The 23,288-nt window shown below is 38.8% G+C and overlaps 1 protein-coding gene across 4 annotated transcripts in view; it reads left to right on the top strand.

Annotated features, from left to right (window-relative positions):
- Positions 1-313: 313 nt before the first annotated feature.
- Positions 314-23,288, top strand: part of KLHL2 (kelch like family member 2) — a 63,308-nt gene continuing 40,333 nt past the window's right edge. For 2 of the 4 annotated variants that reach the window (XM_068942418.1, XM_068942419.1), the window contains exons 1-4: positions 324-502; positions 3,207-3,332; positions 7,569-7,675; positions 12,192-12,313. In XM_068942418.1, coding sequence (XP_068798519.1) covers positions 480-502; positions 3,207-3,332; positions 7,569-7,675; positions 12,192-12,313 — 378 coding nt within the window. In that variant the 5' untranslated portion in view covers positions 324-479. Of the gene's footprint in view, positions 503-981; positions 1,841-2,134; positions 2,234-2,792; positions 2,917-3,206; positions 3,333-7,568; positions 7,676-12,191; positions 12,314-23,288 lie in introns of those variants that run through there. The other 2 variants (XM_009677175.2, XM_068942420.1) reach the window with 2 other exon arrangements.

Consider the following 23,288-nt stretch of genomic DNA (forward strand, 5'->3'; position numbering starts at 1 on the left):
ACAGCAGCTGCCAGACCGGCCCGGCGGGAAGCAGCAGGTGCCCCTCCACGGCCTGTACCCGAGGGCCGCCTCAGGCGCACCCCCGCGGCCCTGGCAGGCGCCTGCCTCGGCGGCGCCCTCCCCGCCGCCCGCTGCAGCCCGCCGCCGCCGCCCCGCACTGGGACCGTTACAAGGAGCGGGGCGGCCGCCCGCCGCCGCCCCCCGCCCAGCGCCTCCCGCCCCGGCCCCGGCCGCCGCGCCTGCGCCGTGCCGCGCCGCCCGGCCCGCCACCGCCCTCGCGCGGGCTGGAACCCGGAAGCGGGCGGTGCCGGCGGGGCGGGGCGGGGCGGGGCGGAGCACCGGGGGCGCGGGCGGGCGGCACAGCGTCGTGCCGTGCCGTGCCGTGCCGTGCCGTGCCGTGCCGTGCCGTGCCGTTGGCATGGTGCTGGCGGCAGCGCGCGGCGCCCGCGTTGCACGCAGGACGCCCGAGCGGAGCCGCGATGGAGATGCTGCTGCCGCCCGTGTGAGTGCGCGGGGCGGGCGGGCGGGCGGCGCGGCAGGGCCGGTGGCGGTGGGCGGCCGGGGGCCCGGCGGTGCTGCCGCACCTGCGCGGGGCGGGGCGGGGCGGCGCGGCGGCCGCGCCCCGTCGTGGCGGCGTTGGCGGACAGCCGTGCCCCCGGCGCCTTCCCGGCCCCTCGGCGTCGGCGCCCGCCGTTTTGCTGACAGAAAGCCGGGTTTTGGCGGTCTGGCGAGGCGAGGCCGAAGGCGGCGGGGCCTTGGCCGCGGCGGGGCCGGCCGGCGGCGCGTAGCCGGGGCCGGGGTCAGGGCCGGGGCCGGGGCCGGCCGTCGTGACCTTCCGCCCGGGGCTGGTGGCCGGCGAGCAGGAAGGAGTTGCGGGGGTGGCCGGGGCCGCTGGAGTTCAAAAACGCTTCGCGGTTTGCGGGGACAGGCGGTTCCCCCCCCCCTTCCTCCCCTTCCTCCCCCTCGCTCCTTCTGCTTCCTCCTTCTGTGCTCCCGATTTACTCCCTGCTTGACTCAGCAGTCATCATGCTTGTCGCACTTGGAGTTTTCTGATTATTTAGTTAAGCGTCTTTTTCAGGAGCGGGCCATGCGGTTGCCCCCGTACTTCGTTTGGGTTCAGCCCTGATTTTGTGCGCTCCAGTTCAGCGCAGCTTCCTCCTGCCTCCTTCAGGATGTTGTGTTTTCAGATACTTTGTAGCTGAGGCTCTTAAAAACGAACTAAATAAGATCATTCACACACAGCTTTGGCCTGCTTCGTGAAACTGTAAGGCAGACTCGTATAACTCGAAGTAGACAAAGCGGCCCTAAAAGCAGGAGGCACCTCGCTGGTGTTTCTGTGGGTGTCGTTACCTTAAAACAAACCGGTCCTTTTTCCAGTACTTCACCAAATGGTTTTCAGCTTCCCAGGAACTGCTCCTAGGTGCTTGGTCGCACCCTAAGGGCAGCTCCTGCCGCTGTTTCTTGCACGTCAGCCAGCGTGCGAGGTGTGTGCTCTGTGTATGTGTGCAGCTATGTACACAGCAGTACCTGATGTATCGCTTTGGGATGCGGAAAGGTGCTGTAGAAGATGTTCCTTCCTTGAGTTTGGTAAATCAGTAGTTTCTTTAAAGCCTGGGTCGCTACCTCGCAGTTAGTCTGTGGTCTCCTGAATGTTCCCTGATGTCACTGATTTCTCGCTAGCTCACTAGGGTAATATTCAGTTTAAAGGTGTATGCTAGATAATATGCTTTTTCTTTTTTTTTGGACCTCAGAACAGCATCACGTGTGTGTTCTGTAACATGGACTTTTTCTGACTGATGCAAAAATTGTCCTGTTACTTGACCCCTTTCAGAAATAACTTGTATCCTTTTCACAACTGAGTGTGAAACTAAATTCTTAGCAGTGTGATGTGGAGTGCAGTAAGTTGCTAGTGGTTTGAATTCTGTAGATGGAACTTATTTTGTTAACCACACATTTTGTTATTCCTTTGTTGATTGATGCAGTTTCATGCTGTTTCACCTCAACGTTTTGTTACTAGTTTTGGAATGATTAAAAAATAAAGCCAGCTGGTTTACAGCTGCTTGTAGTGCACAGGGTATAGAATTCCAGATTAAAATTTTAATTATCCTTGAGTTTTTCTTTAAAACTTCTTCAGATATGCCTAAGGAAAAAGTTTTAGGTCTGGTAGAAGAGAGATTGGAGTTCTGGCAGTCAAAGCATATGTTAAATTTAAACTATTTTTAACTTCAAGTAGGTAAGATCAAGTTTTTATTTGAAATCATCTCTCTGATGTACCAGAGTCAGCTGCCCCACGGAGTGACTGTAGTGCCAAAAATACTTTGCTTATTTCTAGTTTGGAGGTTGGGGAATAAAGTTACATAGCATAGGTGAAAAGGTGACTGATACTAAGTGTTTAGTAAATACAGCAATAATGTAACTTACCATGTAAGAATAGCATCATGGCTATAGACCTGAAACTTGTTGGCGTGGCTTGAAAAATTCACTTGCCATTTAGATAGTCCTAGCAAATGAGAGATGTATCTAATCATTTTTCTACAGAATTTAAGTTTGCTTGTATAAAGGGAGAATTGTAATTAGAGCTAATGATTATCACACTGCAGAGTTTTTTTTTCCTACTTTTTTTTTTTTTTTTAAGTGTAAGAATAGTTAAGAGTCGGATCATTTTTTGCTTTTCAAAGCATGGAGTGGATCGGTGAAACTCCCCAATTGTTGTCATACCAATTTATGTTTTGTGTCACTGGTTGGAAAAGACTGAACAAACTGCAGTTGTCATCATGTGGTCTTCCTGCCAGGAGAGAGAACCTGGAAGCTGCATGAATCAGTGAGGGAGGTCCTGATGGAAGGGCAGAGGACTGCTCATTTCTAGCACACGGGTGATGACTTTGAGAGGCTGCTAATAATGGATGCTTCATTCTGGTGAGAATCTGGACTGGCAGCAGGATAAAAGTTTAAGGACCTCTATTTTTCCTAGAATTTCAGAATTTATTAGAAACGTTCTATGGCTTCATGCCCATATGTTTTGTTTATGGAGCTTACTGTGAGCTTGGAATGCCTCTATCAACCTCATTGGTATTGAGGACCTACAGTAGAATTTGGCTGAAGTAAGGAACAAGTTGAAGTGCTCCCTGTCTCCCCCCCCCCCCCCCCGATAACGAGGAATAAAATAGAGCTACAGAAGTATTAACTTAGCTCTTTTTTCTTTCCAGATGTACCAAACTTTGCCATCAGAAGCCACTGGATCTGAAAGATGATAACACTGAAAAACACTGTCCTGTTACAGTGAATCCGTGGCACATGAAGAAAGCTTTCAAAGTTATGAATGAATTAAGAAGGTATTACTTTACTGTATACATCTTCCTCAAAATTTAGTCAAAGCTGGGCTTATGGGACTTGAAAAATACTTGGAGGATATTGTTAAAGAATTGCAGCTATTGATCCTGTATTGTATATAGTTGATTCTGGATAGATTAAAAGTGACCTTTTAATTGAGCCTGAGACTCTTAATATGCCTGTCATTGATTTTTTTTGTAATGATCTGCATCCTGAAAAAAACATTAAAATTTTCTGGTCTTGAGACATAGGTGACGGTCTAACAAATGTAAACCAACTGACACTAGATTTTCTTTCCATTGTTATCTTTTCCATGTCCCCTAGGATAAATTAATGAACTCGCAGAGGGCTGCAAGTCATATACTGAAAATCACTTTTCTAGATAAATTTTTGTAAGACCTTGAGTGATACCACCATCAGTTTCAGCAAAACTGGGAGACTGGTGCTAGTGCTGTTCTTAGCACTCGTATTGATTTATTTTCTACAGATGGGTAGGTGAGATGGTGCTGAAAGCTGTGACAGCTGGTAATTAGAGCTCACAACTGAGCTCTGGTAATTAGGGCTCACAACTATCACTGACAGTACTTCAACTTTATAACTAAGAGCAACAATGGAGAAATTAAATAAAAATATTCTCTAGCATAGACGATACCTGAGGGTGTAAAAATCCTGTAGCCCATTGTTATTTCCCCCATGATTTTAAACATTGGAGAGGCTTCATTTGATAAAAAAAAAAACAGCAACTGATATCTTATTAAAATGTGCCTTTCTTTGATCTTCGCTTGTTCGGTGTGGGTAAATCTTTAATACCATGGTAGATGTTGTGATCAGATCAATGTATTTATCTGGCTTTGACAGTTTCTGCTGTACTGCGAGACTGGAGAAAATCATACACTCTGAATGAGTGATTTAGAACTAGCTCAAAGATTCCCGTAGTCTGAGGATAATAAGACAAGAGCAGAAACTATTTTTCCAATATGCAACAGCTTAGTTACCTGGTGCTAGAAGGACAGAATGTTTGTTGCTTCACCTTAGTTATGCTGCTGGCTTTTTCAAGGACCCCAGTAACTGTGTTCACTGACTCAAGGAGTATAATAGAGCCCTGGTAGCAATTACCTTATGAAGGTGAGGAAGAGTTTAGATGAAGAAACAATTTCCCGGAATGAGTCTTAGATTATAGCATTCCAAAAGTATTAAACCTTACCTACGTTATCTTGTGTTGCAAGTAAAGCAGACACGATCTTTCAGCAGAGTGCACTGTTGAAGGCTGTGGATTATTTTAAGAATATACTCTAGTTTCCATGGTTACTTAAATTTGGATTGCTGTAGAAGCAGTTTGAGGAATTTTGTCTTACATTTATAAATAGTCAAAGTTTGAGCAGGAGCAATGCCATGTAAACTTTAAGTGGGGTTCTACTTAGGGTAGCTAACACATCAGTGTTTATTGTTTAGTGCTGAAAAATGATTTCATTAGAATACAGCTTCTCTTAAAATGCTAAGTGCTAATTAGGTAAGATTATAAACATTAATATTTGCATTTATTTAAGTTTGAAATATTAAACTGGAATAAACTGTTCCAGACTTCATTACTCAAAATGAAGACCTAATTTTAATCAATTTAATGATATTTCAGGTTTTACTGACTATGTTGTTAAAGTGATTTCCATCTCGATTCTTTTTATTAGTGTAGCACAAGTAGGTATTTGCCACAGGTATGGTCTCTTGAAAGTGTACAACTAACGAAGAAATCCTTTCCTGAAACACCTAAAATCCGTTATTTTTCAGAGTGCTTAAGTCTGTGAATCTATGTTACGTTTTTGGCTGCTGCCAAGTTACCTAGTTCTATTACCTCGTAAGAGTTTTTCTTTGCTTCAAATTTTGACAAATTTGAGTAATTTTATCCTTGGTAATTTTTATCATTTCATTACTCACTATCACCTCAACACTGAGTCAGAGTCGTTAGGATATCTAATTAGTTCATGACATATGAAGAAGTTGCATTCTGATGCCTATCTTTGCTCTTCATTATGATTTGCTTTTGTCATAACAGAATTTGACCTCGCCTATTATGCTAAAATTCTTATTCTTCTAAATAAGACTACTGAATTTTTTTGAAGATGTGAATAATGACCTTTTTCCCTGTAACTCAATAGAGAATAATCTGCAGGTTGGCAAATGATTATTATTATTATTTTTTTCCTCATTTCATCTGTCAAGATGGTGTACTGCTATGGCTCCATGCGTTCAGTCAGTCTGTACAAGTGAATTGTTACAAAATTGCAGCAGAATGTAAGCTTTTCCAAAATAAGTTAGTTTACCGTCATGAAATAAATGTGCTAAGTTGCTGTTGAAGCCACAAGATGCTTGCACCAGAATATATAATTTAATTTGAGCTTGCTTGTTTGACTGTTTATTTAGCTTACCAGCTAAATACCTGTACCTGTAGGACATATTCACCTAGTGCAGTTCCAGACTAGATGCATTTGGGCAGTCCTCTAAATAAGCAACTGTGTATCTTGTGCAATGTAGTTAATTAGCTAGAGTTTTGCATTGATGTAATTTCATTGCTTCAGGCTTCACTGTTAGCTTTGGTACCTCTGTGCAACCGCATATAAAAACCTTTTATGTTACTGTTGTCAGGATAAGTGTAAGTGTCTCTGAAAAAGTTGGGTAGATGGCTGATGACCGCTTGTTTGTGGCTTTCTGTGTCAACTTTTGTATAATAAATTTAATGGTTGAATTCCTCTGAATTCTGTGTTTCATATGGGCCTGGTCATTGCCTTAAATTTTAATTCTTTTTTGATAATAATCATATTGCAGCCTAAACTAGTTACTGTAAGTAATAAGAAGCGAAAGTAGAAAAAAACCAACCGAACAAAAATCCCTAAGACGGGGCTTGCAGTATGGCCCCAAACGACATCTGTGGCCTGAAAATCTTTTGGTGTGTGACCTCCACAAGGGCTTCTTACTTGAGGCTGTGCTCAAAGAAGTTAGATGATTGCAGTGGCTGAGCAGTTACGGTGTTTTCTTGGGACCAGGGTGAATGTCTGAGCAGTTTAGCTGACAGCTCCAACTCTGTTAGACCAAAAATGCAACTGCTCACACCAAGGCATGCCACTATTCTGTGTGTCAATGGCAAACTATTTTAGAAGGTCTGCCTTCTAATCATGGTATATGTTCGAGAAAAGTTCTAACTGCAGAATTACTGAGAATAGGGACCACTGGTTTGAGATACAGCTCTGATCCCTGAAGAGTATGCTCTGTTAAAGCGAGCCTCCCCCCCCCCCCCCCCTTTTTTTGTAGCTCGTTTTGAGTTTTGTCAATTGTATGTTACTTTGGTAAAGACAGTGCTCGAATAAGGAGGAAATAAAAGGTGTCTGTGAGTTTGGCTGTTTAGGTGCTGGGAAACTGCAAACTTTTTTTTTCCTCTTTTCTTTTCTTTCCCTTAAAAAAATCTGATTATAAAGATTAACAGTTGTGATGGATTTAATTGAAGATGTATATCCAGTAGCTGTAAACTGCATTGGAAACATCTATGTTAGGAATGATTTAAAATAAGAGATATCTTTACTGCAACAGAAGAGGGAAGAAATATGATGTATTACAATTGCAAAAGACAGGCATTCAGATGAATGTAATGAGGATAAAAATTCAGGTGAAATATGGAGGTAACTAACATTCTAAAGTAATTTGAATAAAAAATAATTGCTATTGTGTACAGTGAACCGTGTATGAAAAATACTTGGAAAACAGTAAATCTATATTTTGAACAGTTGAGCAGGTATGAGCTTCCAGTGTTATATACCAAGATCACAACTAAAGTTGGATTCTTCATAATCTGGAAAGTCTCATTTCTTAGCTCAACTTTTTAGTGTTTGTGTATATCAAATTCTTTTTTCTATCATAGGTATTAAAAGAGGCTCAGACTTCCAGGTTTATAAATTAGGCTGATACAAAGTTTAGTTTTTCAGTGCAGCAAACTTTTTAATCTATGTAAGAAAGCACAATTCAAAGTACAATTCAGTTATTTGCTTTTAGAAAGTTCTGTGTACCAAGCACCATCTGTAATCCTGCTGAGTAAGAGTCATGTGGTTTTGTAACACATTTAAAAACATTGCTTCATCAACATTGTCTTCCTACCTTTTCTGAGGGTATGAGAAGAGAAATTGTGTGCTATTATATGTTTTTCTACTGTAGTTTGCATATGTAAAACTACTTTCTCTGATATTTCTAAATAGTCAAAACTTGCTGTGTGATGTGACGATAGTAGCTGAAGACATGGAAATTGCAGCGCATAGAGTTGTGCTAGCCGCCTGCAGCCCCTACTTCCATGCCATGTTTACAGGTACCAAATGTTTCAATACTTACTATCTTCTAATCCAGTCCAACTGTGTAAAGCATAAAATTAAATGACTTATGCTTTTTAGGATCTTATTTTACTTGTAAATAAACTAATAGGAGGCTTTTTTTCTTTTTTAATGAATTTATTCTCTGTCTAAGGACATACTGGCATCCTAATTAACATGCTGAATGCTTTAAAAACTCTCCTTTATATAGACAAATTTACATACTAAGTAAGCTAAGAATAGTAGAGTTCTTACACCCTTTATGGCTATAATAATCTCACTTGTACAAAAGGTTAAAATAATTTACTTCATAATTCAAATGAAAGTTATGTCCTTTAACAACTGTTCTTCCTGCTGCTACATTCTGTCCCTGCGTATTCTAGGCTGTTAGTAGATGTGAAAGCTTTCTCTGACTTTGGCAGCCTATAGCTGGAGCGCATGTTTCAGTATTCTTTCGATAATTCTCTGTGACGGATATACTATGCGTCGTGGCCACAACTTTTCTGTGCAGGCTTGATTCTGCCTCTGCTTGCTCCACGCTGGCCAAGTTGTCGCTTTGTTGCTACAACAGGAACGCCTGAAGGCTTGCAAGGCTAAAGTAGGTTTGGATTCATAGTATTTCCCAGTTGAATTCCTGTGCTGTGGATTTGGTTTCATGATGGTTATAAGTCACGTTGAAAACTTTTTGTGGACTTTGCTGTCAGAGTGAGACTACTACTAAATGCGTGTTAAAATGAATTTCTGAAGTTTTATTTCTTCCTTCTCAAATCTTGTGCCAGCTTGGTCCTTAATGGTAACTGTCTGAAGTTAAAAGAATTCTCTGCAGCATGTTACTTCTGGCCACTAGCTTAGGTTGAATCAGCAATGTGACTCTTGCCATGCCAGTATACAAGCAAAATGGAGTTTTAATAACTATTCTTGTCTGCAACTGGAAGACTGATATCATGTAAAATACCATAATGTTCTGGGTAAGGAAGCTAATTGTTAGCAATCACTCTGTTGAAACTGAATAGACGTATAATCCAGCATATTCCTGTTATGTTTCAAGTCATGTGTGTAGAATAGCACAGAGCTCCCATATCGATAATATTCCTCTAACAGGTCTTCAGGTTTGCATCTGTGGTTGAGACAAACATTCTGAGTACCTGATGCATTCTCTTAACTTTTACGGTTTTGTGTTGAGTTCAAATGAAAACATCTGTTCCTACAGTTTCTTTTCTTCACCTTAATAATAGAGAAACATAAGCCTCTTAAGTCCTGTGATAAGGGTTGACTGTTTTTGACTTTCGCATTGAAAATACTTTTTCTTAGAGTATAGTTCTTTATTACGCTCTGTGGCAGCAAATCCTGGTTGAAGCATTCCTGCTTGTCCCTGGCTGCTTTTTTCTACACGGAAGTTTATCACCCTTTGGGTGTGCCAATGCAACTGTATACGGCCACTCTTCAGTCGCTAAAATCCTTGTTCTCTTACTTCGCTACAGCTTAGAAATGTTGTCTTATGTTTTTAAATGTAACTTTTCAGTGATCCTCTGTGGTGCAGGGGGTGGGAATGCTCACCTGATGAAAGGCTGGGAACCTTTTAACCCATTTGTGGAAATGTTGATGTAGTTATAATGAACCAAGTCAGTGGAGGTTTCAACAGAGTTCCAGGCTGGCTTCAAGATTTTCAACAGATTTAATACTAGCGTTATATACGATTTTCAGCAAGGACCAGTTGATTGTTTTCAGTGCATTTCAGCAGTTCTCCACAGACATGATTCTGAAGTTCATCATAATTGTTATCTCTATAAAGATTGCAATTGATACTTCTCAGACGTGCTTGCATTCTTATGCAGTATTCTGGAAGTTCAAATAAGCAAGCTTGATCTATTAACCAGCTACAGCCAAAAGAAAAAAATATTTTCCTCCATGCAAAGTTAAGCAGTCACTGAAAATACATTTAAAAAAAAGATTATAATTAATTTATGCTACAGGATTACTTGTTCTTGCCTGGAAATTAGAAACTTATTTTTAGAAACATATTTACAAGTTACTTCCATCTTTCTCTGAGTCATTAGGTACTGCCTACTATGCAGGACAGGGTATGACACAGGCTGTGATCAAATTCATTGCCTAAAGGTTTGTCTGTTTCCACTTGTTATAATGGTGGCAGTAGCCACAGTACCTAGGAATAAAAATGTATGAAGTTTAGTAAGTTAATAACAATTGTGTTTTAAGAAACAATAGAAAAAAGAATAAGAATCTAGGGCTGCATATGTCACAAGGAATAACTCTTCTTTGTTTATACCGTGAAATTCTTTAGAAATATATATTGTGATTCTGAATCTAATACCTTTAAAAGATTAGAGATAGGGTGACAAAGACTCAGTGAAGGGATACTTCAGTGGCCCTAGGACCCCTGACCTGGGACAGGGGTGACCTGAGTTTAGTTTTTTGCGCTGCCACAGCAGTTATCCTTAGGCAGTTAGCTGTTCTCTTCACTTTCTTTCTCCACCTGTAAAATTCTGTGAAATAAAACAAACAAACAAAAGCCTACTTGCCTACATCACTGCTATGAGGAACCATATTAGAACTTTAGATAACCTTTTAGTAACTTCAGACCTACTGAGTGCTTTGCTGCTTCTGCTTGGGAGTTCGGACTAGCTCAGTGCTTATCTTTCTACATCACTACAAACTCTGTAGAGATGTTTTGTTGCAGCTTTCCAGTTGTGAAATGATTTCTTTAAAACACTAAGTTCTAGACTCAGGGTGCCTAGCAAGTGAAACTCTGGTTTTCAACATATCATCTTTCAAACAAGGTCTGGATCACAAGGGGACGGGTCTGGAATCGTAGTTAAGACTGTCTCCTTTTAGCATTAAAGGGAGAAGCAACTCTCCTCTTCTGTAAATTCTGGGTGGCGGTGTTAACCGGAGAAGGTGCCTATCCATGGCTCTAGAAGCCTCGACACAAAATCTGAAAACAAAGCTAACGTGCCTACAGAATATCAAACTGTGCTCTCCCACACACATGATTTTCCCAAAGGACCACCTCCACAGAAGCTTGCATAATAAATAACTTGCAGCATGCATGCTCTGAAGATCAATAGGTTTCATCTGTCGAACTAGAAGGAGAAACCTGAAGCAGAGGGCCCTTCAAAGAACATGCTGCAATCATCTTTTAAAAGTGTAGGGAAATGTTTCCGTGGAACAGGTGAAAAGAGAAAGCGCTGGGGCTAGATTTTACTTTTTTTTCATGCGGCTCATCAGTGCTTTCCAGAATGCTAGCAACCATTAAGTAGTAGTAGGTTGCTGTAGATGGCCTTCTGCGTTCCTTACCACTTAAAAGGTTGATTTAAAACATCGTTGAGCCTTCAGCTCGAGAAGGGCATAGATAATGATAATGAATTTCTTATGTGCCATATGCATTCAGTAAAATGCGTTCTCTCTGTTCAATCCTACAGCCCACATTGGGATAAAGAAAGTGAAAATGTGTATGTAAATCACAGGGAAATATCAGCAGTAATAGCCGCCTTCTTGATCATTCCCCATCCTGTCTGCCTTTCATGTTGTGTGAACTGAATTTCTTACCTCATCAATACCCTTTACCCTAGGTGCTTAGAGGAAAGAAATAAGAATATAACCAATATGTAAGAATAAGAAATGGATGTATCAAGATTGAGATATACTCTTCCTAAGCCAAAGTTTATACCTCTACCAATATGGCCAGTGTAGTTTGTGTTTCAATTCCCAATCTATAATCAATGAAAAAAGCGTTAGATATCTGAGATGACCAGGTGTTTGCTTAGTAGTTATGGAGAAGGTTATAGTCATTACTCAGTGTATCTTTAGGCAATTATTTCATATACAAACAAAATGCAACACTTTGAGAATCATCATGTTTTTAGAAGGCAGAAGCTATTTTGCTGGCCTTTCTGTGAAGATTAGTTCTGGAATATGTCCAGTATTTCAGCCTCCGCAAGATAAGGTCCAACAAATTTTCCCTTGCTTACCATTTTATCTTAGTTTGAGTTTTCACTATTAAATCAGATCTGTAACAGAGGTGAAATTGCTAAGGGAATAATAAGTAGACAAGCAAAGAAATATGCATGTTAATTCATTTTTGGGAGTAAGTTTTTTAATTTTTTGTAAAATCTCTGCAGACTGTGTTTGATAGGCTCCTTTAATTAAGGAGTTAATAATGCAAGAAGTACTTCAGTGGTTTGCAATGCTAGCAAAATATTTTTGTATGCATTTGAAGGGTGTTATTCAGGTCTGATAACCGTATTTTACTGATTTTATACATTGGAGAGAATAGGTCACTTGCAATAAAAGTATTAGCCCATGTAGCATTCAGCTGATGGTAACTGCTGGAGGGAGGAAGGAAAGAAGGAAATTGAATTCTTACAATGATTTTATTATTACAACTGATCATGCACAAAAAGTTTCTGCTGAAGGTAGGAGCAGTTACTATTAAATTCTTTCTAATTTGTGCTCTATTTTTATCTAACTTACTTGACTACCAAACTGTATTTTCAGGTGAGATGAGTGAGAGTCGAGCAAAGAGAGTTCGAATAAAGGAAGTTGATGGCTGGACGCTAAGGATGCTTATTGATTATATTTACACTGCTGAAATTCAAGTTACAGAAGAAAACGTGCAGGTAAGAGTGAGGATATTTTCTATAGCAAAAGAGATGTAACCTGCAGAATCCTTTGGTTTGCCCATATGTTTTGACGCAGACGTGGGAAATCTCATCTGCAAACTGCAAGATTTTTCAGACTCCATGCCTACAAAGCAAGTAGTCATACTGCTTAAATTCTGGGCCACACTCGGAGACTACTGAAGTAAATAAAAAAGGGTCAATTTACTTTAATGACCCTTAGAAGCAATCCTTATTAAATACAGTAAAGCAGGTGGTCTGTTCTGCCAAAAATTACTGCTGTCAGCCGCCTCTGTAATGCTCTCTCCCTGAGATGTTAGTGCAACTTAGTAGTTACTTACAAAGTAGATGCCTTCTTTAAATGTGGAACCATGTCCTCTGATATAACTGTTCTATGTCATTTGCTTCCCCCCCCCCCCCCCCCCCCCCCGGCTAATCTGAGAAATAAATTGCTGCTTTACTATTGACCTACTGTTCAGGAATTTTTAGCTGGTTATGATATGTGTGGTTGTTTGGTGGTTGGTTGTATTTTTGTTTGTTTGTTTGTTTTTTAAATGAACTAACATTTAGCATGAAGGCTTTCACTGTCCCACACACATACAGCTAATCAGTTTTTCTTACCAGAACTGTTTTAAAACCTGAGGCTTCAAACAGAATAGAAAAAACACAAGCTTAGGAAAAACATAGCTTCAATGCCATTAATATTTTCTAACCACAAATCCTGAAGATGGGCAGGGTAAATTCCCCCCTCCCCATATCTTTTGAGATCTCCTTAGTTTTTTTTTTTTTAATAATTTAAAAATTTAATTTAATTTAATTCTAATTGCTGAACAGGTGGTATATCTAATTCTCTTGTTTTCGTCCTTGATCCTATGCCCTTGTTTCTCCTCTTGCTCAATGCTAGATTACTAGCAGTCACTTTGTTGCTTTTGCAGGGGACAAAAACATGTTGCTGTATATGGCATTGAGAACCTCTATTGCAGTTATGCATCCTGAATTTAATCACTTTTATTAAGCACTAGACTGAAATTAATTACTTTTTATTGGCTACTGAATCAGGTAGTGTCATAGTGTCATCTTAGCTATATTTGATTGAAAGCTTTGGAATGAGATTTCATATTACCAACTCAAAATAAAATACCCTACTACTAAATGTCTGTGTTGCAGGTCATACCATGTCTTCTGATTCTGCAGGGTTAATTTCATATATTGCCCCTTTCTTAAGGTATTATTTACTCCTGGTCAGATGACAGGTGTGAATAGTGAAAAACTTGCATGAAATGGTGTTGTATTTTGCCAGTCTAGCAGCTGTCCAAACCTCAGTCTCACTGCAGAAGACCTCTTGCAAAATCCAAAGGTGTCAGAGATTCTTTGTGGTTAACAAGCAGCCTAGTGTGTTTTGGCTGCAGATTCTGTCTAAGAGGATGCATTTTAGCCTGATGTTGGCAAGGCTGACTCGCTTCTATGTTCATGGGGAAGAAGAATCGGTCTTCCATTTCTTTCTCCTTCAAGACTCATTAAAGGCCAGAAAACTCCAAGTTTGAAACTCCTAAGTCTGATGCAGGCTTTCGTTTTCACAGCTCCAGATTACCTGGCTGTTTGAAGATATATCTAATGATGTTGGGGTTGGTAATATAAGTAATGTGACCTGGTGAGTGATATTGCAAGTTTGTAGTTGTCTTGGATACTGGAAAGACAGTTGAACTTTTAAGTGGATTTGGATTTATTGCAATGATAGTTGCATTTTAATTTAATATTGATACTGAATATATTTGTAATAAATGTAAAGCTATTCTTCCTTTGTCACCTTCACCCTCTTTGTACTATTAGTACTAAATATGTACTATTTATTTGCTTTAGGGGTAGAGCTGAATGCTATGAGTAGAACCAAATAAACTGATGCAAGACCTTTTCTTTAAGTTTAAAAGCCAGGATGGAAATTGGTATTGTGAATTTCTAAGAACTTAGGATCCCAGTGTAGACTGCTAGACCTCAGTTAAAACTGTTCTCTCCATAAGCATGTTGCATGGTCTTAAGATTTACTCTAGCTTTCAATTTTCTATTTATATAACAGGACTAAGTATAGCTGAAAGGTACTGTGAAATATTGTGATGATTAAGAATTCTTGTAGGAATACATGAATACCTAAGATGCAGAGTAATGTTGTCTCTTAACTTTTTTAAAATTTGTGCTACAGTGCTTAACTGGAGCTTCAGCTTGTAGGTAGCTACTTATGTTTCTTATATCTGATATCCTTTGTGGGTTTTCAAGAGCATTATTCTGTCTCTTCAGGTTATCCATAGTAAGAAGTTGTACTGAATTAATTTCTGATGTGTGGTATAACGTTTCAAAAGGGCACGAGTGCTTCGCGTTTAAGTAATGCAGAACTTGTATATGCTTTGGCACTAACATTCTGTATTTACATTCTGTAAAAAAAACATTCTGTATTTAGAAAAATTATAGCCACAGTATAGCCAAGCTCACAAGTTGTTCTTCAAGAGGCAAATAACTATAACCTCTTTCATTAATATCTTACTTGATTTAGGCGCGAGCAGGAGATTGTTTCCTTAAAGTGCTTTTTAAAGTTCTAAGTAAGGACCATTCTTTTTTGTTTCCTGTTGTTGAATTCTCATATGTTTTTCAGCAAGGAGGAGGGAGAAGTCAGGTGTAGTCACTGAATGAATAAAAACCACATTAATTTAGTGCATGAGCTATCAACACTGGAGGCCTGCAGCACTGGTTGTTGTCACTACATTAATTAAACATGAAAGAGAACGTTTGTTCTGTTCTTTTAATTTTAGTTCTATGTCAATATTTTTTTCTACCATAAGATGTTTGATATATGAAAATGATGTATGTAGGTTCTTAGTTTTCTTCTAGTATTTATTCTTCATTTAGAATGAGTTATTTTATCATTCATCTCTAATGGCACTCACTTTGCATAATGCTATACCACTGTTTCCATGATATCTACATATTATGTCATATTTTTCTATGTAGTCAACTTTCTACATTCCTTTTTTCAGAAAGGAAATTAAATGTCAGACTTAATGCAATATTACATTTTCATATTTTAAGAAGAGAACCTCAAAGTTAATGTTTTCAGAGGGAAAAATCAACTTTCTCACCCATCAAACCTTTTCAATTTCCATATAGATAAACTACACTCAATGCACAATGTAGGAGAGTTAGTTACTGTAAGAAGCTCGTGCATGAATAACTCTCCCACACTATATGTATGCATTTCAGCATGTATTTAGTCAGCTTTGTGCCTAGGGCTTCTACTGAGCGTAAATTTGAGAGCATAACTTGAAGGGAAATCCCTGCATTCGTTCAAGAGCTGTGACTTTAAGGGCTTTAGAAGTCAGTCTGGTTCAGGGTAGGTGGAGTGGAATTGTGTGATGATATAAAGTTCTGGCCATGAGTTGTTCCTTTAGGAGTCTGTGCTAGTGTTCTGTTAGTGTTCTGTGTAGTGTTCCTTAGTTGTGCTGATTCCATTCTTTGCTGGACTGCATTATAAACTAAATCAGATTATTATTTAAAAAAAAAATAAAGGCCTTCCCCCAACAGATTTTTTTTTAACCTGGATCTTTTCAAGGTTCTGGTTTATAGCATGGCCCCTCCTGCTGTCACGTTCGCACAGTATTGTGAGTTAGTGTAACGAAGTGTGGAAACGTATACCCATGGTGGAAGTGGACTTTTCCCTACTGCCTGAGGAAAACATTACACGTAGCTTCACTTTGGACTTATTGATAAACGTGCTGTCTTGCTTTTGAACAAGAAATGTGCACAAGAAAAAACAGAAAAGAAAATCACAAATAATAGTATTCTTAGAGCTCTGTCCTGGCATGTCCTTCCCTTTAAAGGATTTGCTAGTTACAACCAACACAAAATCTAAAATCCTGAATAGGATCTTTTTTAGTATGTATTGTTTTTTGGTGTTTATTTTTTGAAATCATTCAGTGGCAATGTTTGCTGTATTATAAACACAGCATCACACACAATACATGTGTATATATTTCCTTTGCAACTCTTCTGGTTCATGCACCTATTGCCCCCTGAAGTATAACACGTGACTCCACGTGAAGAGGAGTGTTTTGTGACAGGATGTGGTCATAAGGGTTGACAGCATAGTTAATCTGAGGTGCCCTCAAAACCGAGTCCAAAGAAACAGCTTATTTTCTCATGAGGCTTTAAGTTTTTCAAGGGAAGGAGTGAGTTTATCTGGCAGTCTTGGCTAAATGTTTCTCTAGTGCAAGCATCAACTTACAGGATATGGGATAAAAGAGAGATTTCTGTATTTGTATCTCTGATCCATTATGAAAAGAACAGTGACCCAGCCATCGATTAAAAACTTGTATTCAAGAGCTTTGTTCTTAGCCAGCAAACAGTCCACTTCTGCAAACAGAACAAATAAACTAGTGTGTTTTCCTTTATACAATGGGCTGCACTATATTGCAGCTGCTGCATCATGAGGGAGTCTGAAAGGACTTTGGAACCACATACTAGATCTTACTATTTAAGTCTCTTTCTGTATTATTATTATTAAGCAGTCCTTGGATAATCATTAATTTCCATTCTGAAAAAGCTGCATCCCGATTTCTAAACGTGTCTTCATTTGCTGTAAGAAAACTTAATTCATAATGTGGTTTCCCCATTTGTTAAATCATGGAAACTGAAAAAGTATTACGCCAAAAAGGGTTAAACTGTTCTTCCCTGGCACCATTAATAAAGATATGATAGCCTGTGTTGAGTCCTGAGTTACTTGTGTATTGTCATAGAAATGTTTATAGGGAAATAGAAAAAAGGATGGTGGTGGCCCTCATCTTGTTCAAATATTTTACTAAAGCTGTGGTTCTGTAGTGTAATAGTTGGTAACAAAGGCTTGGAGTAGTCTTGCTGCACCTAGTCAACCTTAGGGTCTACTAACTGAAAAACTTACGTGGTTGTGTTGCGATCCAGGTCAGGAAAGTGCTCCAGTTCTAAAATGAACAGCTACCCCACACCAGGAAAAATCTCATTTATTTTTAAATATTTTTCTTTAGACTAAACATTGTTGACCTTTGGAGACAATATTCTGTAAATCTTTCACCATTCTTCTTACCCTTCTGGACTCTTTCCATTTCATGTACGTTTTTAACATACAATCACAAAAACTGGACCCAGTAGTCGATCTAAGGCCTCGTTAATGCAGGCTGGAGTGCAATTGCTAGCTTCTGTGTAAAATACAGGGCAGGATTCTTTAATATGTCATTGGGTAACAGCTCTTTTTTTCCCAATAGCATCACATTGACATCAACAGTCTCTTTATGCCAGTGGAGAGAGAATGAGAATATACAAATATGCCCGTGGGGAGAGAAAGAGAATGAGCATATACAGTCATCATGCAGTGGACGTCAGTGGGAGAAAGGACTTGTGGCTTCCTCTTAATTTTGAGATGTGCAAAAGTCAGTGGTCTGTTTTAAATATTTATGCTTACTAATTTAATACTTTTAGTACACTGAAAACAGATCCACTAGAGATCATAATCTGAGCTAAAGGGGTAGAGTGTTTTTCAATAAACTTAATAGGCAAGAGTTCAATTTCATGCCAGGATCTGATCTGTTACAAAAAGGTGCAATTTTGCAAGTCAGTTTTCAGAGTACAGCCACATGTTAAAATTGATTTTGTTCGAAAATGTAACAACTATTTTTGTTTTGGTCAAGCTTTAACTCGTAACTTTGAATTCAAGAAATGTTCAATCATCTTTTGAAACTCAGCAAGAACAGAAAAGGATGACCTACTGAACACTGGGTAAACTTATCTCTAACCTTGGGGAGGGGCAAGCAAGAAGAAAATGTTTGTGGGAAATATATAGAATATCTTTTGAGGAGACTATTACATAGAATAGAATGCTGTTTCTGTTGGGGAGAACATAAGAAAATACAAGGAATAATTTTTAGTTCCAATAGACTATAATAAAAATAGGTGCCATCAGTGTGACGTTCACATAAATATAGTATCCTGCAAAGAACAGATATGATGAAAGTAGTCCAAATTTAAAGGGAAAAAAAAGTTCTGTGCAGCATGTAACATTCTTATTTGTTCTTCTACTTAACGCTAGGATAAACTTAGGGTCAAAATATTCAGAATAAATTGTGAAATCACGTTTAGAGGTGATTCCCTTGTGATGCATCACCTATGGTTTTATGTGGGTGGGACATGTAAAATGGTCTCATTTAGGGGCTAACAGTTTCTTCTGAAACTGCTATATTTCCAGAACATCTGATTAGGTAATAGTTGGGTTTTTTGGGTTCCCCTTCTCCATGCCTCCTTCTCGTGATTGTTTCCAATTCCCTCCTTCGCTGCCCTTTTTGTTAAGGGATGGACTCACTGGTTTATTGAAGTTTAATTCCAAAGGGGTTCAGGTTCGTGATGGAATTACCTGCACATCAGTTGAACAATAGTAGCTGTTTGTATGTGCTTTTAGCTTGAATAAAGTATACATTTAAAGTAGAGTTTTCCCTTTTAAAACTAAAGACTGTCCTTTTCAAGCACAGGGTTGAGTATCATACAGAAAGAGAGTCCATTTAGGTATGTGAACAGAGAAGTGCATTGTGTGTCATGAAAGTAAGCATGCTGCTGTGTAAGTGGGTGGGAGTGAGAGAAAAAATATTTTTTCAACTGAACTGAATGTTGTGAAGCTTTAACTGAATTTTCTATTTAAAACTGAACCTATTTTATGATAATATCATAAATATATAACTGCTTTGAGTCAAAGTAATGCTGAAATTGGTTCCACAGGCACTTGGCTATACAGAGAGCCTATGAAAGAGATGCCTGGAAAAAAATTGCTGCACTTGGTTTTGGAACCTGAAAATGGCAAGAAGGGAATGAATTTTATCTAGATATTTTTGCAGATGTGCTTTTCTATCCACCTCTCCTTTAAGGAGTTTGTGACAATCAGGGAAAGTGAAACGGCTTTAAGTGAAAGTCTGTCTTGGAGAGCAGTAGTATGAAGTAGCCTGGATCTGGCAATTGCAGGCAAATCGATTATAATTAACAAATTGCATGCCACCAAGAGATCAATAGAGAGTTAATATAGATCCAATGCCTCCCCAGTCATGTACTGTACTGTAATGCAAAGCTCCCGAAGTAGACTGTATCCTGAATTAACAGTAATCTCTAGTTTGCAAATATAGTATTATACAATAGGCAGGGCAGTTAAGTGAAAACATGGGTAATGATAGCAGCGTTTGTGGCTAGAGAAGGTCAAAACCTTCTAGCAGATGCAAATAACTTAAAGAAACTTGGTTAGTGCAGTGCCACAGGTTAAATTACGTATTCCTTAAGTTTGCCGGCTGATTGCTGATAAAGGCCTTTTGTTTACTTTCATTTGTCTCTATTTGCTGGCCTCAATTGCCCTGTGGGAGTATTTTAAAATTATCTTTCAGAGAATACCTATAGCTCCCATTGAAGCTTTCACTGTATTATTTTTGCTGAATATGAATTTAGGGTTACTGGATATGTTTTAAGTTAGTAATTAACTCCCTCCCCCCCAATTTTTTACACAGCTATTCTCATGTGTCTGCACAGTACTGGACAGCCACTCTTTAAAACTTTCTGGTCTTGGCGTAGCTTCTGAAGCCTTACCAGGAAAACGTGGTCACTTGGAGCATGGGAGGCTTGTGGCCCTGGGTTCTCGCTATTTAGCTGTTGCTGTTGGGAACAGAGTCTTGGGCCATATGGAGTGTTGTTCTGAGCCTGTAGGGCTTCTCTTATGAGTTTCTTGCTGAACTCTGGATATTTTTAAAGAAGAATGAAGTGAGGTCAGATAATGTCAACACTGTAAAATAGAACAGAGTATCTTTTTTTCCTTATAGAAAACGCTTCTTTTGAGTGAGTTAACTGTTGTTTCTCTTACTGTCTCAAAAAATGGTGAAACAATATTGCATTGATTTCTTTGGTAATAGTTTTGGTAGACTTTTGCTTTTTTTATAAAATGGCTCTCATTTTTGTGACGTACATTAAAGTTCATAAATATTGTTGATGACAACCTAAGCATCTTTTAAGCAGAAATCTGTGTGTTTCAGCTGAGTTGCAGGAAGTACAGAGTTTTTGTCAAGTTAAATCTAAGTATACTGGTACAGCATGTAGTTTTTTAGACAAACTGTTAGAGCAAACACTCATTAAAACTGTACAGATATCTTTCAAGCTGTTCATATAGTGGTATTTTTCTGAATTTATATCTAATACCCAAATAATCTGCTGAAAGCTTAACACTTTGGACAGTTTTGGTCAATAGCAATTGATAGAGTTGTTCAAAAATGGGCTTTCTTTCCATATAAAGTTAAATAACATGAAATGTTAAGTTGCCCTACTGCATAATTTCTCTACACAATTTAAACAAAAGTGATCTTTGTGCTGTGTTCTGGTGCTTCAAATGGGTGCAAGTGCAGTCCTTATGTATTTTTACAAATGTTGAGACTTGATAATCATCTTACAGAATGCCACAACTGCTTGTCATAGGTGCTCCTGTAACCAGTGAAGTCTTAAGCATAACAAGCGATTCCCCCATGATCTCCTTAGTTCTTCTCTGTGTTTCTCTCTAAAATAATTTAACTGAAGTGTAAAGGATTGAGTGTTAAACCATGTAATTGGGCTTGTTTACTACTTCTGTGAGTTCCCTTATGTAGAAGATACTTTATCAGATATGATTTTTACAAATGGGGTACAGGCACATCATGTCTTATCAGGCAGAGACAGGTTATGCACTGACAGACTAAATTTTATCATATGCATTAATTTTTAGATGAAATATAGTTGTCAAAAATGTACAATTAACAGTGCTATCTGTAACTACTGCTCTAGTTTTGGGACCATGCACTTAGAATCAAGGCTAAAACTCAGGAATGCCAATACAAAATTTTTGTCCTGTATCTTAAGAGCACAGAAGCATTTGAAGACCGCGTGGTGTTTCTGTGAATGAAAAGCCATGCAGCTGTATTGCTTGTTCTCTTTGCTGAAGTTTTTGGGTTACATCCTCGTGACAACATTTTGGGAAGAGAGGAAGGAGAAAGGTTGAAAGTAGCATCTGTTAAGGTCTTAAGGGCAGAGAGTATCTCAGCTCTGATATTTTCAATTTCATAATTGATGGGGTAGCCTTAGTATTACTTTAACAGTCTTTTGTGTGATTCATGTGAAATATTTGGAAGCACCCACTTCTTGATTCAATATGAGACTAGTAAGGTAATAACTATCGAACCTTGAGGTCATGGGTTAGTATCCAGCTTAATTCTGAAGAAATTAAAATGTTTGTTGCAATCTTCTGCTTCTCCATGTTCCATAGCTTCCACCAGTGGATGTTCAGTGGACTTGATTTGACCTTGAAACCCAGAAACCTTTTAATGCTTTTCATCATCATGTTTCAGCTTACCATCGTATTTACGCTGCCTCTGTGGAAACCTAGAACCTTTTGCCCATAAATAAACTCATTCTTTCTTTGCTGATAGGTCTCGGGCAACTGCACTAATGCTTGAAAGCATTTTTACTTACAACATTTTATGTAATAGAGCTACTGAGTATCAAAAGCTATTGATGGTTGGTGAACTTCTTATTTCCCTGAGACAGATATTATTAAAGCTTTAGGAGGAGAGGGAATTATTTTACAGCTCTGTTAAGATAATCTAAAAATAAACAAGCTTTTTTCTCTTTCTGCATATCTCCATTGTGACTACAATGACATTGCTACTGAATTCTGGAAGTTCTTGTAATTTATGAGGTCATACAGAACCATTCATGTTTATATTTTAAAATTATTTGGCTCATCCAAATGACTTCATAATTAAAAATGAACTAAAATCAGTTAATGCTAATGTGTGTTGAAAATGCTCTTTATACGATAATCCAGGCTTTTTAACTTTTATTATTTTATATCAGCACAATTCTTATAACATCAGGGGATTGCTGACACTGCAGAGAGATGTTTGAATCCAAGCTGACATGAGTTTCATTACAGACCCAATTTGCTGAGACATTTTAAAATCTTATTGGGCAAAAATCTTATGTTGGACTAAACAGTCTCATGCTATGGCTCTTTAAATGGCTTGACTATGTGCTGAAGTACCAATGGATTACCATTGTGTTTTGCTATTATACATATTTGTATATGTTATGCCTCCAGAAACCATTTGGTTACCTCTTGTGACCCAGTTTTTGATGTTTGTGGCAACAGCTTTGAGTATTTTAATAATGTGAGGGCACAACTTATACGCGGCTTAGCTGGAGAAGAGACAGTGGCATGTTTTTAGGATTTATAGGCATTGTAAGACACGTCAGGCAAGAGTAAATCATCTAATTTTCCATTGGAAAAAATCCTACTATGCTTTTTTCATTTGCTTATACATGACAGCCTGTCAGGAGAGTGTAGGAGGGAAGGGAGAAGAGGAGGGTGATCTTTCCTATAGGTGTGTTTTATCACCAGTATGAGGTTCATTAATACGTGCTTTAAATGAGTAAGACTTGCATAAAAAGCAGTAGTCCCCAGAGTCCACTGACCAAAATATTGAGCAAATAACTTTGTGAGAAAACTTAGTATTTTGTTCTCTGTGTCAGTTTTTGATGCATATTGAGTAATAGATACTTTTGACTGTATAGAGTTTTCCCATTGTGTATCTGCTGTGGATTTAGCTATTATGAACACGCAGGATACAAACTGCTGATTTCTTGGTGCGCAAAACTAGTTCATTATGTGGCCTGCAGGCTAGATATGGTTAGTATCATCACTCCCCTTTCTGTGCTTTGTTTTCCAAAGACTGAAAAACTGAGGTTTTTGGTTTGGTAAATGCCATGGTTGCAAATGTATTCAAGTCTCACACCTGGCTGATAGAGACGTGCGTATGTATATATCTCTCGCTCTATTTTTTTGAATGCCCTAGTAAAAAGTTATCATCGAATAAGCAAAATCAGAAAAGGATATATAGTACAAGGAAATCAC

The sequence above is a fragment of the Struthio camelus genome, chromosome 4, assembly GCF_040807025.1.
Source record: "Struthio camelus isolate bStrCam1 chromosome 4, bStrCam1.hap1, whole genome shotgun sequence".
Lineage (NCBI taxonomy): Eukaryota > Metazoa > Chordata > Aves > Struthioniformes > Struthionidae > Struthio > Struthio camelus.